An 18,555-nucleotide genomic window follows, 5' to 3' on the forward strand; every position below is an offset into this window, starting at 1 on the left:
GATTATTGAAAACATTAAATGACTTCCCCAGTTAAAAGCAGATAAACTAAAGCCTTTGAAAGGCCCTCCAAATGGAAGCCAGGCGGTGGGCACTCACACCTTTAATCTCAACACTTGAGAGATAGGCGGATCTCTGTGAGTTCAAGGCCAGCCTGGTCTATAGAATGAGTTCCAGGACAGCCAGGGCTACACAGAGAAACCCTGTCTCAAAGAAAAAGTTTTAAATGATAACTACTGTTTAAACATGAATTTTAGCAAAATTATTCTTGTGACTTATTCAGACTGTCTGCTTACAAAGGCAGACATGAAAAAGTAGCACATGGACACTCCTTCACATAAGCACATATTCCCTGGCTGCACTGTAAGATGACCTAGGGTTTCCAGAGCTTCAGGAGTCCGTCTTCACTGTAGGTGGCAATCAGGTTCTGATGTGGGTGGTGTGCAATTCCAATCACATCCTTCTCGTGAACCTAGAACATTGGAAGCAGTCAGGGTGAACAGGTCTGACTTAAAGCACTCTCAAGAGGCCTCTAGAGTTAGCTGGGAAGAAAGACAGAGGCCCTGAGAGGTCACACATTCTAAAATGGCACTGCTTAAAGAGGCCCCCATTCTCACCACATTGTTACATAATCAAAAATACAGCTTTTACTTTGTTAACCCACTAAGACTTGGGGACTATTTGTTACTGCAGCAACTGGCATTAATTACTATTAATTACTTCTCATAAACCAGGCTGTGGCACATGCCTCTAATCCCTGCACTCAGGAGGCAGAGGCAGGTGGATCTCTGTGAGTTCCAGGATAGCCAGGACTACACAGAGAAACCCTGTCTTGGAAAAAAAAAAAATTGGTCCTCAATAGTATCTTCCACTTAGTTGAAACTTCAATAACCTAAAGCTGAAGGTGTCAAAGCAATCAGTTTGGAAGGATAATATGCAAGTAGTTAACTTTCAAAAGGAATGAAGAAAGCCTGTCTCTCCAACCCCTCTACCCCAGAAATTCTGGCCTAGCTAACAAGCTGCCCCTTCTCTGCTCTCTGTACACTCATCTTCTTTCTCTGAAGCCAAACTGTACTGATACACCTGATTTCTACTACCACCCAATTATTTAACTGTATCTACTGGTAAATACCACCACGCCATGTTTTCTAAGGAGGTTCACACTGACGACGGCCTGCCTTCCCACAACCACTACTCACCGTCAGCGTTCTCTCCAGCTTGCCAGTGACTGTGCTGAAGCAGTAGAGCACGAAGTCCTCCCCAACACAGTAGATCCACTCACCGCGGGGAGAGAGGGCACAGCAAACGAAGTCACCACCTTCTCTTTTCCCAGAACTGAAGCTTCGGACGATCTGGACACCGCACCCGAAACACAAGCCAGACACCAGGTTTGTAGCAGGTCACTTGCGGCAGCATGCTAACTACCATGTCACTGCCCTAATGAGGACTTGGTTTGCAGCAACAGGGGCTCATGTAGCCAGGCTGGGCTCAAGCTTGCTATGCAGCCAATGTTGACCTTGAATTCCTGATCCTTCTGCCTCCAACCTCCCAAGTGCTGGGATTAAAGGCATGGGCCACACACCCAGAAAACAAACAGCGTTTTATACTGTTATTCTGTACTCTGGTCACTACTGCCGGTTCCACTCATCATGTTAAATCTTCCTGCCAGAAAATAGTCAATAGATAAGCTAACTAAAGTTAAGCAGCAAATAGAAATTTTGAATTTTGCATCCAAGAAGACACCAGCCCCATCCTTCAATTTATTGATCATGTTCTCATGAGGCAATTCATTACCTCACACACAACCATTTCTAAATCAATACACCTCGATAGTTTTCAGCGCTACCCAGACTTACGTTCACAGGTTCACCCTCTTTTTTTTTTTTTTTTTTTTTTTTTTTTGGTTTTTCGAGACAGGGTTTCTCTATGTAGCTTTGTGCTTTTCCTGGAACTCACTCTGTAGACCAGGGCTGGCCTCAAACACACAGGGACCCACCTGCCTCTGCTTCCCGAGTGCTGGAATTAAAGGTGTGCACCACCACCGCCTGGCTTCACCAGTCTACTTTTAACAGATGCAATGCCCATCCACCACCCAGGATGGAACACTAAGATTTTGCTTTATACAACATTAAATTCATCTTGGGAGTGCTCACCTGCAGTCGCAGCACTTGGGAGACTGAGGAAGGAGGATTCAGAATTCAAGGCCAGCCTAGGCTACACAATGAGACACTGCTGCTTTCTTCCTATTAATATCCCATGTTAGCTTGTGTGGTAGTTAGATGTCCCAAGAGAGTATCCACACCAGACCTCCCTAAAAGGGAACAACGCTAACTGAAAATCTTCAGGTCAGTTCTAAAAGACAGACCAGAGCTGGGAATGGTGGTGTACACCTGTAATCCCAACACTCAGGAGTCTGAGATAGGAAGATCATTGGGTTTGAGGGTAGCCCAGGCTACAGAGCAGGATCCTGTCTCAAAAAATAAAAGACAGATTAGATAAAGGACGAACAAGCACCATACACACACTGGAGAAAAATGTACCTCTGCATGTGTGTCTATAAATACATAGAGCTTATATATATAGCTTAGAACCAGTGAACCTCTGTTTGGTCATAGTACGGGCCAGAACCAAGTCCAGTGCAGAAGAATCTTCCGAGCACTCACCTGCCCCTGCATGTTCATGATGACCACTGTGTTTGAGCGGTTGCACACAACGAAGTGCTCTGGGTTTTTAGGCAGCAGAATCACACTGTTGACAGTAATGTCTGTCCCCGCAGTACTGCCCAAGGACTTAAAAGTATTTGAACATTCCGTGGTCTTCATATTCCAGATCTACCACAACATAAAACGTAACATTAGATTAGGAGAAATCTCTAAAGTGTTAAGGTTTAAAAATTAACAATTTGGTTTTAAGAAAATCAAATAACCAATACTGCACTGCCACATGTATAGTAAGCACTCTTCATCTTAATAAATAATAAAATGAAAACCACAAACTAAACAATAAACACCATTTATGATCCAGGATCATTTTATCTTCATAAACAGCCAGAGGCTAGCCCACTGGCACATACCTCTAATCCCAGCACTGAGGGAGCAGAGAGTTCAAGGTTAGTCTGGGCTACTGTATAACAAGATCCTGTCTCAAGCCAAACAAAATGCCAGGCATGATGGTACATAACTATCATTTCAACCATCAAGAGGCTGAGGCAAAAGGACTCCTAGTGTGAGAAAGAGTACAGTATTCTAGGATAGCCTGGGAAAGAAGGGCGGGGAAAGTTACCAGGGACTGAGGGCACGGCGCAGGAAAGTGCTTGCTAGGCACCTCAGTGTGAAGACTTAAATTTGATTCCCAGCAACCACATCAAACCTGGGTGCCAGGAATCCCAGTACTGGGACAGACACAGGACAGCCAATCCATCTGAATCTTCGAATTCCAAGTTCAATGAGAAATCCTGTCTTAGCAAGCTGGAAGCTGAGCATAGTGGTGCGTGCATGCTTGAACCCCTCCACCCCAAAAAGAAACCACAAATAGCACGGAGAAGCAGCTGAGGACCACAACCCAATGTTGACCTCTGTTCTGGCCTCGAGGTGCACAAGGAGACATGTATATATCTACATGTACAAACACAAACAAAAAACACTCAAAGGCAGTAAAACCAAAAGGGACATTAGCTGAGCACCCTATCTTGAAAACTCTGATTTGGTTAAGCTGAGGTGAATATGGTAAAAAAATCAATCAATCACAGTGTTGGCACATACATGAGAATCCAAAAGGCAGAAGCCACTCAGACACTGTATTATTTTTAATTTTTTCCTTGTCCTTTTAGGCTTTATGAACAGAGTTAAGTCAGACAGCCTGAAACATCTGTGATATGCTTAGAGAATAGACTGACCAAAGATTGCATGGCATGCTCAGACCCCCTCACTAAGGAGCTGGAGGAGCCTCTGCAGTACACCCCAGTGCCTTTTCTCTGATTAACAGCTCTGTACAACACAGATGGCTTCTAAACACCTGTAAACAGAAATAGTTGCCCCACTAGATGTCCAGGGTAAACATGGTTACCTGCCACAATCTTCTGGAGACCAGTTGCCTAAGAAAAATGAACATTTCAGCAATCAAGTGTGCTAAGGTTTCCAGCCATTTTCTACTGGAGTTTCTCAACTATACCAAGAAGTAAGGCCCTTTTTATTTAGGATGGCTGTGGTGGTACACACCTTTGAAGCTATAGATACAGGCAGTTGTGAGCTGCCTGATAACATGAAGGATCAAACTCGGTTCTCTGGAAGAGCAAGAAATGCTCCTAACTACTGAGCCATTTCCCCAGCCCCTGAAATAACTAAATCTTGAAAGGTATTGAAGAAAGACCCAATACTTTCAGTTGAGATATGCTGGGCAAGGATTATTTGAAAGTTCTGAATTGACTTCTTTTTATTTATAGATCCAAATGTTTGACTGTGTGGATGGATATATAAGCATACAGTGCCCCAAAGAGACCAGAAGAGGGCACTGAACCAGCTGAAACTGGAGTTGCAGATGGTTAGGAACCACCATGTAAGTGCTGGGAACTGAATGGAGTCCTCTGCAGGAACAGCAAGCACTTTTAGCCTTGGGGCTATCTCCCCAGCCCCTTTGGTTGTAAGACAAGGTCTTACTTATACAGCCTGGGCTGGCACTGAACTTGGAGCAGTCTTTCTGCCTTGATCTCCCAACTGCTGGGAGGCTCTTATTTCTATGCTTTGTCTCCTTCACTCCTCTTCAAATATTAGGAAAGCGCTAAATTTGGGGAGAAATGAGAAAAGGGGATTTGTTTGATCACTGAGGTGTTTCTGAATTTGATTATATAGTGGTGGCTAATATTCCTGGGAAGACAGACGGAACTACTGTATGAATCTATGGATGAAGGATCACTACGTTTAGAAGAGCTCTTTCTACACATGACAAAACTTGGATTGTATGAGTCTGAGGTTATATGAGTGGGAACACCCACAGCATACTTTTGTCTCAGGCTCACAGCTGTATGACCATGCTGACCAACGCCACCTTCTTAAAAAGCCAGTGAAGCAGATATCCCAGGATGAGCCAGTGATGACACTTTACCTTCACAGTGCCGTCAGAAGAGGCACTGATGATGTAATGCCCATCTTGTGTAAACGTTGCCTCATTAACAAAGGAGGAATGGCCTCGGAATTCCTTCAGTGTCTTCCCAGATTTTAATCCATGAATTCTATCAAATACAATTAAAAGAATAGTATTCAATATGCTATTTTGGAAGCAAATCGTTGAATGCATTTTAGATGAATTATAAAAGTATTACAATATTAAGTAAGAAATGTACACAGTATACTTTCCATTATGTCAAACAATGAAACAGAATAAATACAAACTGCACAGCAAGAGACTGCAAGAAGTATCAGTAACCAAAGGCTTCTGTCCAGACTAGTACTTAAGAGGTTAGTTAAGTGGTCTCAACTAGGTCCCAGGAATCTGTAAAGAGGTCCTCTAAAGTAATGAGGACACAGGTGGCTCCCTAGACCACATTCTTTCTTTGATTTTGGTGTTTCAAGACAGGATTTCTCCGTGTAGTTTGGTGCCTGTCCTGGATCTCACTCTGTAGCCCAGGCTGGCCTCAAACTCACAAAGATCCGCCTGCCTCTGCCTCCTGAGTGCTGGGATTAAAGAAAGGCGTGCACCACCACCGCCTGGCACATTTTTTTATTTTTAAGACAAAGTTTCACTAAGGAGTCCAAGCTTCCACCTCCACCCCCATCTTCACAGAGCTCACATTGAGAACATAAACCACTGTTATTTCACCCTGTCCAATCTCTTCTGGATAAGGAGTGCTGTGCCACCCGAACCTGAGGAAGTAAGGTCTCACATACCCTCACTCTCCAGAACACCCCACCCTGGAAACAGCATAAAGAATTACTAGTGACTTTTCCTGCTGGGGCCTTCTTTTATCCAACTGTTATGAGGACAGTACAGGATTCCTCTTACCTTATTGTTTGGTCAAAAGAAGCACTAAGGATCTGACTGCTATCCTTAGAAAAGCTCAGGCACGTGACACCTTTACTATGTGCCCTTTCAAATCTTCTTAAACACTGTCCACTCTGAATCTTCCACACCTTTATGAAGAAAAGAAAACTGTGAATAAAGTGTTAGCAGGTACAGTTCACAAGGCAGTACTAATATACCAAGATAGCATCAAAGATGCATACTTACAGTTCAATCTGGCATGTCTACTGCAGTAGTCCAATGATATGGACTCCTTTGAAACTTTGAAACTCTTCCCTTATAAATTATTAAAATAAAGATTCAAAACTCGGTGGTGAACTTGAGAGATGGCTCAGTAGTTAAGAGCACCTGCTGCTTTTGTAGAAGACCCAGGTTCAATTCCCAGCACCCACATGATGGCTCAGAACTACCTGTAAATCTAGTCCCAGGGGAATCTGATGCCCTCTTCTGACCTCAAGGCACCAGGCACTCAAGTGGTGCACACATACACATGCAGGCAAAATACTCATACATACAAAATAAATAAATCTTAAAGACAAACAAAATACAATCCAGTGGTAAGAGTGTTTGTCTAACATTCACAAGGCTCTGAGTTCAATCCCCCACACCACAAAAAAGAAAAGACAAAAAAAATAATAGCCAAGTCCATTAAGCAGTGACTATTTCCATATTTTACCTAATCCCAGGTGCATTATCAGCAACTAAAAACAAACCACAGCTAATGGGCTGTATGTCATCCCCTTTAAATATACATACATACATAGAAAGACTCAACCTGTAACACATAACATACAATGGCTATAACCAATAGACATGGACAGATTTGAACTGAAGTGCCAGATCTAATACACCAGCTGTGTGACCTTAAACATGTTAATAGACCATCCCAGACAGAATTGTTAGTAAAGTTGAAAAATTGAAAAAGAAAAAGGACTTAGCATTAAATTGATATTCAATGAGTTATTTTAGTAGTGAATGTCATGTGTATCACACCATTAAAAAAATCTGAAAATGTCTAAATGCAAGCACTCTTGGCACTGATCCATACCTTAATCTTTCCATCTTGGGCCCCAGTTGCTAACATTTCAGTATCTCTGCTGAAACACATGCACAGGACAGCATCATCCATCATCATGAAGTTATCCTGGGCCTGGTACTTAAGATCCTAAAGTAATAATGAGTAACAGTTATTAAACTAATGCAAAACCAAACCACTGTCCCAGTGGGCCCCCCCAGACCCTAGACGTCACTAGAAGCCAGGGGTTCTGGGTCCCTGAACTCTGGTCCTCACACTTGCACAGAAGTGCTTTAGCCACTGAGCCATTTCCCCCACTCTGCATATTATCATCTCTTTAAAAAGGAAAATGGACAAAGAGGCTGGGAAGTTATTGTCTTCCAAGCATGAGGACCTAAAATCAATTCCCCCAAAACTCATGTGGGGGAAAAAAAAAACCCAAGAAACAAAAAACAAAAAACATGGTGTACATCTTTAATCCCAGAGCTGGGAAAGCAGAGCTAAATCTGGATCTCGCTGACCATCCAAGCTGGCCTATTGGAGGAGTCCCCACGCCATAAGAGATCCTATGTCAGCTGGGCGGTGGTGGCGCACGCCTTTAATCCCAGCACTTGGGAGGCAGAGGCAGGTGGATCTCTGTGAGTTCGAGGCCAGCCTGGTCTCCAAAGCAAGTTCCAGGAAAGGCGCAAAGGCACACAGAGAAACCCTGTCTTGAAAAAGAAAAAAGAGATCCTATGTCAAAAAACAAGCTGGACAACACCTGACCAACAACACTCAGGTTTGCTCTCGTCACCACACAAACACACACATATGTACATGTGGACCTACACACACTCACATGTGCACACACACGGGGAGTGTGGTCAGACTTCATAGAAGTAAAAGTTTTGGTGGCTATTTACATATAAATTTTACTCAAATGAAAACTACAACTAGGTGAGCCTGGCAACCATCTTAAAGGGACTTGTTAATAGACCATGATTCATTCCATGTAATGCAAGGTAACTCAGCAATTATTTCAAAAACACTCCAAAGAGGAAATTGAGGGGCAGAATACAGCACATGACATGTGTGCTGCCATCTGTGTAACATTATTAAAAGGACATGTAAGTAACTGCTGACACACACAGAGCATTCCTGGAAAGCTGAGAAATGGGTAACCCTGGTTCAACCAGGGAAGAGCCCTGACTGGCGCAAGGCCGAGATCAAGAGATGCGGACTTCACTTGAAGACCTCAGGACACTTTCTAAAGATTAGATAGACATATACTCATTCAAAATAGCTTGTAAAAAAGTGTTTTCAATTTTCATAAAAACCCATGAAAAGTACAGATAATAAAGGTCTCCCCCCATTTTAATCAAAATTCAGTAACTTAAAAAATGAGCTTTTAAACTATAAAAAGACATCTTACATAAAGATCCTTCTTCAATCATCTAACTCAGAAATAATACATAATTAACTGGAAATTAGCAATTATTCCTTTAAAAGTTAATGCATTTGAAAGACTTACTTTCCTGATTTTTCCCGTAGTGAAGTTCCACACTTCAATGAATCCATCCACAGACCCAGTGACCAGATACTGACCATCTGGAGAGAACCGAGCACACTCCACGTGGGACTTCTGACCAAACTGTTTAAAGTGGAACAGAGAACACCAAGAGTGTCATCTAATGGCCTTAAAACAAGGCCCATTTCAGCCTTTTTTTAAAAAAACAAAACTTAACAAAACAAAAAAAGATTTATTTATTATGTATACAGTATTCTGTCTGCATGTGTCCCTGCAGGACAGAAGAGGGCACCAGATCTCATTACAGATGACCGTGAGCCACCATGTGGTTGCTGGGAATTGAACTCAGGACCTCTGGAAGAGCAGCCAGTGCTCTTAACCTCAGAGCCATCTCTCCAGGCCCCCATTTTAGCCTTTTTGAGAACTCAGCCCTTGCATAGGGTCACAGATGGCCTGTACTGTGGAGTACTACAGGGCATTTCTACACCTGGACTTGGGGGATGCTTTCTCTGACCAGTTTTATATCTAAATACTGTTGCTGGTTTGTTTCTTTGTTATTGGTTTTGTTTTTTTGGTTTTTCCATTCAGGGTTTCTTTGTAGCTTTGGAGGCTGTCCTGGAACTCACTCTGTAGACCAGGCTGGCCTCAAACTCACAGAGATCCACCTGCCTCTGCCTCCCGGAGTGCTGGGATTAAAGGCGTGCACCACCACAGCCCAGCCACTGTTGCTGTTTTAATGAAACTGTTTCCAAAAAAAAAAAGAAAAAAATTGGGTAAGTGCACAAAGTCCTTTCAAAGATGATTTTACCACGTGGCCTAAGCTGACCAAAAATTCAATGTAGTCCACATTGTCCTCAAATGTGAGACCTTTCCTACTTCAGTAACCCCTAAGGTGCTGAGATTACAAGCATACATCACCACACATAGCTGGAAAAAAAAAAATTTTGTTTTAACATGAGATGTAGAACAAATAATTCAGTTAGCTCTAACCATAACTTTCTGCCAAAATCAACTAAGAATGGCTTTACACTCACAAATTAATATGGTTTAATGTTTCTGTTGTGTATCTGGAAGGAAGAGAGAACTCATTTTCAAAATAAGAGTATAAATAAAATTTCCAGGGCTGGAGAGATGGCTCAGAGGTTAAGAGCACTGACTATTCTTCCAGAGGTCCTGAGTTCAATTCCCAGCAACCACATGGTGGCTCACAACCATCTGTAATGAGATCTAGTGCCCTCTTCTATATACATAATAATAAAAAAAAATTTCCATCACTATTTCATAACCTTTATTGAATTGTGTGATAATGTGTGGCTCACCAAACTGGGACAAGGGGCTGCTGCAGAGATGGCTCAGCAGTGAAGAGACATGGACTCAATTCCCAGAACCCACACGGCACCTCAGAACCACCTGTGACTCCAGTTCCCAGGGACCCGGTGCCCACTTCTAGCCTCTGCAGGCACCAGGCATGCGTGTGGTACATAGACATACACGCACACAAAGTGAATCTTTAGGGGAAAACCTAGAACCAATGTCAGGAAAACCACAGGGCAGCAGACAGATAACAAGAGAAGACTATAGTTGATTTTTCTTTCCTTTTTTAGTGCTGGGATGTAGACCCAGTCCACACATACTAGGCAAGTGCTCTGCTACTGAACTATCCCCAGCCCACATTTGTGAGACTCTTCCTACCTCTCAACCTGCAGAGATTACTGGAGTACACCATCATTTTATTTATTTACTTTTTCAAGACAAAGTTTCTCTGTGTAGCCCCGGCTGTCCTGAAACTCATTATGTAGAGCTCCCAATTGCTGGGATTAAAGGCATGCACCACCATTACTCTGCTGTCTAGCTCTATTTAATGTGGGGGTGGGGGGTGGGGGGGATGCAAAATGTTCATGCCAGAAAAATTCTAGCCCAGTGGCACCAATAGAATGATTTCTAACTGAATGAAGTCTTCAACTCAAGTAAATAAAGGTACTACTCAAAAACATTGTCACATGCAAGTTGGAACACAGTGCAGAAAAGACAAATGCAGCAGACTGAACCAAAGTCAGAGTTAAGAACTATGCAATAACCTTGTGTGCATATGTGCAGTACAGTATATGCACGTGTACATGTTCATGCAGGTGCACTTATGCATGCATGCTCATGTGGAGGTTAGAGGTCAAGGTGTCCTAGTCTACTCTCTCCACCTTATTCTTCAAGACAGAGTCACTCACTAGACCTGAAGCTCCCCATACATATTCTGCTAGAAGGACTTACTTGCTAGCAAGCCCCCAATATCTGCCTCCCTCTCCCCCAGCACTGGGTTTACACATGCATGCTGTCACACTCCATCTTATGTGGGCACAGGGAATCCAATCCTTGTCTCTGCACAGCACGCATTTTATCCAGTGAGCCTTCTCCTTAACCCCATGAATACGCAGCATTTTAAAATCCACTAATTCAGTCAGAGCACAAAACTAGAGAAGCTAAGGTACTACGCATAGCTCTCATTCTGGGAACTGAACTATTTGTGCCTTTTCCTGAAACAGTTTCCAAACACAATCACGGTCTGAGGATAGCTCAGTGGTATGTTGAGGTTCCAGGTCTAATCCTTGGCATGCACTCACACAGTAATTCAGTAAGCCAGAAGGCAAAATTATCTTCCTTAACATCACAGTCAGCTTTACAATGCATGGCTGGCCCTTTGCCTGACAGCAGCAGACTAAGCACAAGTGTTTGACAGGACATGTGCATAGAACGTTCATACAGTCCCAGATTTAACCAAAGAGTGGGCCATCTTTCCAAATATGGGGTTATGGGCTGGATGTCAAATACGCACCCACTTGTGTATACATGACGTGTACCAATAGACACCAAGAAAACCCCAAGTACTGTCAGAGCTCTCTTCCCTGGTACCCAGCTCCTGCCAACAGGGCCTGGGCTCTGCACATGATGAGTTCTCAGCAACTGATTACCAACCATTAAGTGCTTACCCGAGCCTACCTTAATGTGCCTGCTCAGTTGCGTGGGAAACTTTTCCTCTTCCACATCTTTGACAGCTGCTTTGCCTCGAAACAAATCTATGGTCATACCAGGAGGAAGCAAGCCCTGGTGCTGCTGCCACTTCAACGCCTGTGAGGAAAGAAACACAGCAATCTGCTGAGTGACACTGGAGAGCCAGTAACTGCTGCTCAGGCCAAACCACCCCTGAAAGAATGAGGTCCAGGGGAGACTACGCTTCCAATCACCTCCATCTCCGACTACCCAAACAGTCTATGGTTCAGTGAGTGCAAGAGCACGGACTTCTCGTGGAAGACTCTGACAAGCAAAAACTGTTATCTCACACCTATTTCCCTTTATTATAAATAAAAAAAAACTGGAAAGCAGGAATTTCCCAGAGTTCCAAGACTTAAAATGAGCCACTAGTAACATTTTACATTAATTCCTTCTAGTCGTTTTCCTCTCACGAGGTGTTTAAATTAGGCTATATACTAAATGTCTACTCTATTTTCATCTGATACCGCACACCATACATATGCATGCTGGTATGTATTGGGAATTGCGAAGCTATCACTTTAGCAGCTGTCAAATACACTACTTACTGGATGTTTCAGTTCACCTAGTAAATCCATCAGAGAACATCTCTGCACTGCTTCCAACTGGTCACCTGATCTAATGAATGCTATCCTCAACACCTCTAACTGGGGGTGCTTTGCACTCGCCATGGATAGTTTTTGCCAAATCAGGCATTTGGAAAGAGGGAACCTCAAATTAGGAATTGCCTCCATCAGACTGGCCTGTGGGCAGATCGATGGGCATTTTCTTGGTTGATAATGGTTTAAGGCCAAGCCCACTCTGGGCAGATGGTCCAAGGTTGTAGAGAAAGCAAGATGAGACAGTAAGCAATAAAACTAACCGACTGCTATTTCAGTTCCTACCTCCAGGTTCCTGCTTTGAGCTCTTACCCTGGCTCCTCTAGATGCTGGTACAATGTATAGTGAAATAAATCCTTCTTCCCTAAGTTGCCTCCATCTCCCAAGTGTTGGGATTTGTGCATGTGCACACACATACAAAATCTCACAGGATTGCCATGAATACATATATATTTTTTATATGTCAGAAAATAAAGTCTCACTGTTGGTTTTGGTTGGGAGCAAATCTATAATCTCATGCACAGGAGCAAAGTCTGTCCTACCAACCCAGCTACAGCCACAGCTTGACAAGACCACAGAGCTGGTAAGAGTTCGGATTCTATGGAGCATGAACACTATCCCAAGTTCCCCAGCACATTCCAACATAATTCTACATGATGCTAGAGCTTACATCCTGAATGGCTAGTCTACACTGCCGCTCCAGGAAAAGAGGAAGGGTGGCCTGTCTCAGCTGCTGAGCAGTCAGCCTTGTGAGTAGGCTCTATTCCCAGGCTGTGTAATTTCCTTAGCTCAGAAATAGTACAATCAATCAATCCATGTGAGTCTATTAAATGGGCAACAAAATGTATTAAGATATAAATTGAGGAAATACACTCACAATTAGAGCAGAGTAGACAGAAGTCCTCCTCTGATCTGACTGGGAGTGAATCCACCTCGCAGACAGGGACAGGGAGAAGGGGCAAGTAACCCTTCTCCTACTCCTCATAAGAGGTCACAACAGCAGGAAGCACCGCCTCCTTTGGGCCATATAGCCCAAGGTCATGGGCGGAGCAAATGGCACTCACAGAAATAAGTCTAGCACACAGGAAACAATGGCAGGAGCTCAGGGTCATCTCAGTTCTCCAGGCATGCATTACCTGTCCCAGCAACGCCATGAGACGTGACGGAGGCACCACGCTGACTTCCCCAGCTAACGCCTGGGCAATTGCTGCTCTCCTTTTCTCTTTGCTGCTTCCGTCTGGATACGCCTGGGGGGGGGGGGGGGGGGGGGACGACAAGTGGTATCATTTCCAAGGAGAAGCAAGGCATGGATGTGTATATTTAAAGCTCAGCAGTTAAGAGCATGGACTAGTCTTCCAGAAAACCACGTTGATTCCCAGAACCCACATTGGGCAGCTCACAACTGCCTGTAACTACAGCTTCAGAGGGTGATTCAATACCTCTGGCCTCCTCAGACTCCTGCACACAAGTAGGCACATACATACATACTTACACACACACACACACACACACACACACACACACACACTTGAATATAATAAAGATTTTTTCAAAAATAAAGGAAACAAGACGTTCCAAAAGGAAAACATGAAAATAAAATATCCAGGTAAACAGGTGATGAATTAAACCAATTTAGAGTTTTAAAATAACTTTCCAATTCTTCACACTTGCATTTCTGAAATATAGAAGAGAGCTGGTATCATCTATCTGTATTGTTATTCCTGGAGAGCCCAGGTAAGCCACAAAGATAGAGGTGGGATTCTAGTTTCTGAAGTATTTGCAAGGCCAGACTCATTCTTCAGAAATCTAACTTTCTATTACCGAGTTCCTATACATTCTCCTTCCTTTTATTTTGACAGCCCTCTAGTGAAAGTTGAAAGTACGTTTGTGTGTATGTAGGTATAAAGTGACGTGTCACTGCATCTCATTGGTGGATGAGATCACGCTGTGGGAAAAGAGTGAAGCGTGATGAAATGAGTGTGAGTCCCACAGTGGGAGGAAAGAACCGGCCTGTAAGTGTCCTCTGACCTCCACACAGGTACCCCCACACATACACACAAAATTTAGAAAATAATTTTGCAAGGGCACATTATTTAATTTTCACAATTAACAAAGATGTCTGTTCACTACCACATCCTTACCTCACGAGGATCGAAGTAGGACCTGGCTAAGAGGTTTTCCAAATGAATATAGCGCTCTGGTTGTGTCTGCTTCAACATAATCATGGGGTCTGTCTGTCTCAGAAGTGACCTGGCAGCACCCAGTTCACGAAGTTCTATCAATTCCAGAACAACCTGGACAACAGAAAGAAAATACACGCTCTTTATCATTCTTTCTTTTTTTCTTTTCTCCCAGATAAGGTTTCTCTATATAGCTCTGGCTGGCCTGGAACTCATTACATAGACCAGGACACCCTCACCTCCCAAGTGCTGAGATTAAAAGTTTGAAACATCACACCTGGCTTGTTGTTTTATAATAAATAATTTGATATTTGTCCTGGGGTCTTGTTCTAGGCCTTATAAAACCCTTAGAGCCAGGGGGTGGTGATGGTGCACGCCTTTAATCCCAGCACTTGGGAGGCAGAGGCAGGTGGATCTCTGTGAGTTCAAGGCCAGCCTGGGCTACAAAGTGAGTTCCAGGAAAGGAAAAATTTTTTAAAATTAAATATATATATATATATATATATATATATATATATATATATATAAATTAAACCCTTAGAATTTTACTAGTGCCAAAATTACCTGTTACTCCAGAGCCCCCTGAATAACACCCAGGTTTGTGCTAAGATAATGCCTTGGGACAGAGACTGGATACCAAAAAAAGCCATATTATTAGGTTAAGGTTTTTAGCCAGCCCCACCTCTGAGGCAAAGAGCCAATTTGAAGGTAGAAGACAAAGACTAAGGCTGGAAATTGTATTGATCAGCAGGGTTATATAACAAAACCCCAACAGAACCCTCGGGCTGGGGATTTGCTAGGTGGGTGGTATAACCCGATTCCACTGAGACAGAACCAAAGTTCTACAACATGCAGGTCTCTCAGACTTTGTTTTCTGTCTTTTCCTTTGGCCTAAAGTCAGGCAGCAGTGAGGCACAGGTGTAATCCCAGTGCTCTGGAGGCAGAGGCAGGTGGATCTGAGTCTGAGGCCAGCCTGATCACAGAGCCCTGTCTTCAAAACAAAACAAAAAAGAAAGGAAAAAGAAAAAGCTTAAGTGGCCTAAAGATGCCACACACACCCCATCCCCACTTCTCACCTCACCCTGCCACCCAAACACCCCAACATAGTGCACCTCGTATCTAAAGTAAGGGAAATCTATGTCAAACTTAGTGGCGTGTGCTAATTCCAGATGGTCAGTGTTTTAACTGAATCACATTATATTATTTGGTATTAGAATATTTCTCTCTTGCACTCTCTTTAGTTGTTTTGTTTGGGGACAGGGTCTTACTCTATATCCCTGTCTGGCCTGGAAGTCACTATGTAGATCACCTAGTCTCAAACCAGCATGCTCAGCTCACCTAAAAAGTATTTTCAGTTTCCCTGTGTTTGAGCCTCAAAATCATACCAAGAAATAATTTCAATTTAGGAAAATCCTGAATCTTCAAAAATGGAAGAAAAAAACACACTGTTGAATCTTTAACAGTCAGTTAATCTCTTGAGCTCTTGAAGGAAGGCTCACTGATACTTCCCAATTAAGGGACCAACCCACAAACCTCAGGAACATCACTTCACTCTTACCTGTTCATAGAGATCAATAAGGGTTTTGTCTGGCAATTTCAGAGACTGTATAGCCTGTAAAACAGTATCCCAATGGCCACTATTAATGTCAGCCACAAAACTTTCAATGCTGTCCACAGTGTTGAGAGAGACAGTAGTCTCCTCCTGTAAGGTGGCCAATGCCCGATGTAGACTGTTCTCCTTCAAATACTGCATGATAAGACGAATCACACTGAAAAAAGAAGGGAAAGCCATCAGTCCCGAGACCTCCAGTCATCAGAGGCCAAATTCACCCTTCCGGGGCATTCTCCTGATCAGTCCCTTTACTACCCACTTTCCATCCAATTATGAGAGTAAAACTTTGAGAAGAAAAAAAAAAATCACAGAATCAAGGTTCTAAAGGACTTCCATCTACAGATTGGAGAGCTGGGATTCAGAGAGAGGAATCATTTGCCCAATGTCTCCCACTCAGAAAGGAAGTTGGTAGCCGTTATTATTCTGATTACTGGATTTACTAGACATTTGTGTAAGATACTTTAAACCTACAATAGTCAATGACTTAAAAAAAAAAACACCTGGCCAATTGATAGGGGAGTAAACCTTTAATCCAATTTTTTTTAAAAAATGACAAGCCAGATAGACAGGCAGACATAGATAAAATCATCTACATTGCTGTAGGAAATCTTGGTCCATTTAAAAAATGACAAGCCAAATAAACACATCAATAATGCATACATACATAAGATCTGAATTGCTGTAGGAAACCTTGAACCAACTTTTTAAAATGACAAGCCAAATAAATAAATAGGTAGCTAGATAAGAAAGAAAGGGGGGGTGGAGGAGGAAGGAAGAAAGATCTAAATTGCTGTAGGAAATCTTGGTTCGTTTAAAAATAACAAGACCTTCCTACCCGCCTCTTTAGTGCTACGGAATATAGATGTGCACACTGCACGCTGGGTTTCCAGCCTTAAACAACACACAGCGGGTCTCAGTCTCAGCCGATTTAATAAACCTCCCCCTTCTGCAGATCTTCAGGACAGATCTACCTCCCTTGCACTCCGAACACAAATGTCTGCTAATTTACATTTACTTGTTAGCAAGAAAAGGCAGAGAGTGGAATCCTGGAGAAGACTCTTCAATCAGTAATTCCACACCTGCCTGGCCCCTCGCCGCCCCCGTTTACTAAGCATCATTCTTCTGCCCCAGTACTCAAAATTTTGTCTCTGTCCGTACATTTACAAGCTGCAAACCAAAACTCGGCGCCGCATTGGGTTTGAGCAAATCGGGAGGGGGGGGGGGGTGTGTGTCACACCGACGGCAGAGTGACCGCTGGGTGGGTAGAGGGAAGCACCACAATCAGGTCTGCTCAGTGTACCTCTGCAGCCCCACAACCCGGCCGCGGGGCTCCGGGCTTCCCGCCCCAGAGCTGCTCTCCCGCGGGCACCCGGAGGAGCCCAGCCAACCGGGAAGGTCTTCGGGCCGCAGCCTCCGGCGCACGCGCGGCCCCCTCGGACGCCCTCTCGAGCACCCTCCACCCCACGCCACACCACGCCGGGACAAGCCACGGCCGTACTCACTCGGAAGACTCGATTTCGATCGACATAGCGGTATCGCTCCGGGTCCAGGCCCGTCTCGGTCCAGACCGGGTCGCACAACGCTTCGCGACACCTCCGGCGGCCGCCTTGCGTCACTTCCGCTCGGCTCAGGTCTCTGGGCGTAGAGGGAAACGTAAGGGTTACGCAGTGCGCGAGGGACCGGGCCTAGCGCGCTTGTCAAAAGTCTGTCCGGAGCAGGAGAGACAGAAAGTAAAAGCAACTGCTGCCGACCCTGGCGACTCAGTCCGACCCCGTGGCCCGGTTGCGACTGCACGCTAACAGACTCGCGGAGTCTCTTTATATAGCTTGGCTGCCCCGGAACCCTGCCTTCCTGTCCCTCCCTGTCGCTGGGATTAAAGGCGGGTGCCACATCTCCTGCCTCCGCCTCGCCAGTCCTGGGATTACCCAGAGTACTGAGATCCTCCTGCCTCCGCCTCCCTAGTCCTGGGATTACCCAGAGTACTGAGATCCTCCTGCCTCCGCCTCCCTAGTCCTGGGATTACCCAGAGTACTGAGATCCTCCTGCCTCCGCCTCCCTAGTCCTGGGATTACCCAGAGTACTGAGATCCTCCTGCCTCCGCCGCCGCCCTCCTACTGGGATTAAAGGCGGGTGCCACCACCAACCCGTTGAGTGGCATACACATTTAATCACTCTGGGAGTTCGAGGGCAGCCTGATCTACATAGTGAGTTAAGAAACAGCCAGAGCTACATAGACCCTGTCTCAAAAAACAAAACAAAACCAAACAAACAAACAACAACAACAAAAAAAAACCTTAAAATTATTTTCATTACATTTTATTTATTGTGTGAGTATGTGCACTGTGTGTGTGTGTATACATGTGAAGGACAGAGGATAGCTTACGAGGAGTTGATTCCTTCCACTATGTGGCTCTAAGGGATCAAACTTGGTTAGACTTTGTGGCAAGTGCCTTTACCTGCTGAGCCATCTTACTGCCCTGTCGTATTATTTTACTTCAATTAGAATTACTTCTTTATTTTGCCTATAAAAATAAATCTTCGCCGGGTGGTGGTGGCGCACGCCTTTAATCCCAGCACTTGGGAGGCA

The 18,555-nt window shown here is 44.1% G+C and overlaps 1 protein-coding gene across 1 annotated transcript; it reads right to left on the bottom strand.

Annotated features, from left to right (window-relative positions):
* Positions 1–237: 237 nt before the first annotated feature.
* On the bottom strand, positions 238–17,590 carry Smu1 (SMU1 DNA replication regulator and spliceosomal factor). Its single transcript, XM_036180079.1, has 12 exons — positions 17,471–17,590; positions 15,915–16,125; positions 14,318–14,470; positions 13,313–13,423; positions 11,527–11,655; positions 8,539–8,658; positions 7,062–7,178; positions 5,996–6,123; positions 5,099–5,225; positions 2,662–2,829; positions 1,198–1,350; positions 238–470 (listed from the first exon to the last, which is right to left on the bottom strand). Exons 1-12 carry the CDS (start codon positions 17,494–17,496, stop codon positions 372–374), a joined length of 1,542 nt encoding a protein of 513 aa, XP_036035972.1. The 5' UTR covers positions 17,497–17,590; the 3' UTR covers positions 238–371.
* Positions 17,591–18,555: the final 965 nt, after the last annotated feature.

This window comes from Onychomys torridus, chromosome 2, assembly GCF_903995425.1.
Source record: "Onychomys torridus chromosome 2, mOncTor1.1, whole genome shotgun sequence".
In the NCBI taxonomy this organism is placed as follows: Eukaryota; Metazoa; Chordata; class Mammalia; order Rodentia; family Cricetidae; genus Onychomys; species Onychomys torridus.

What these genes read in the sequence shown, in the direction of transcription:
- Smu1 (XM_036180079.1), bottom strand. Translation starts at nt 17,496, where the DNA reads ATGTCGATCGAAATCGAGTCTTCCGA. An exon ending in CTTCTGACGGCACTGTGAAG is followed by an intron (nt 2,830 to 5,098) that starts GTAAAGTGTCAT and finishes ATGTTGTGGTAG; the next exon opens with ATCTGGAATATGAAGACCAC. An exon ending in TCATGAACATGCAGGGGCAG is followed by an intron (nt 1,351 to 2,661) that starts GTGAGTGCTCGG and finishes TGCGGTGTCCAG; the next exon opens with ATCGTCCGAAGCTTCAGTTC.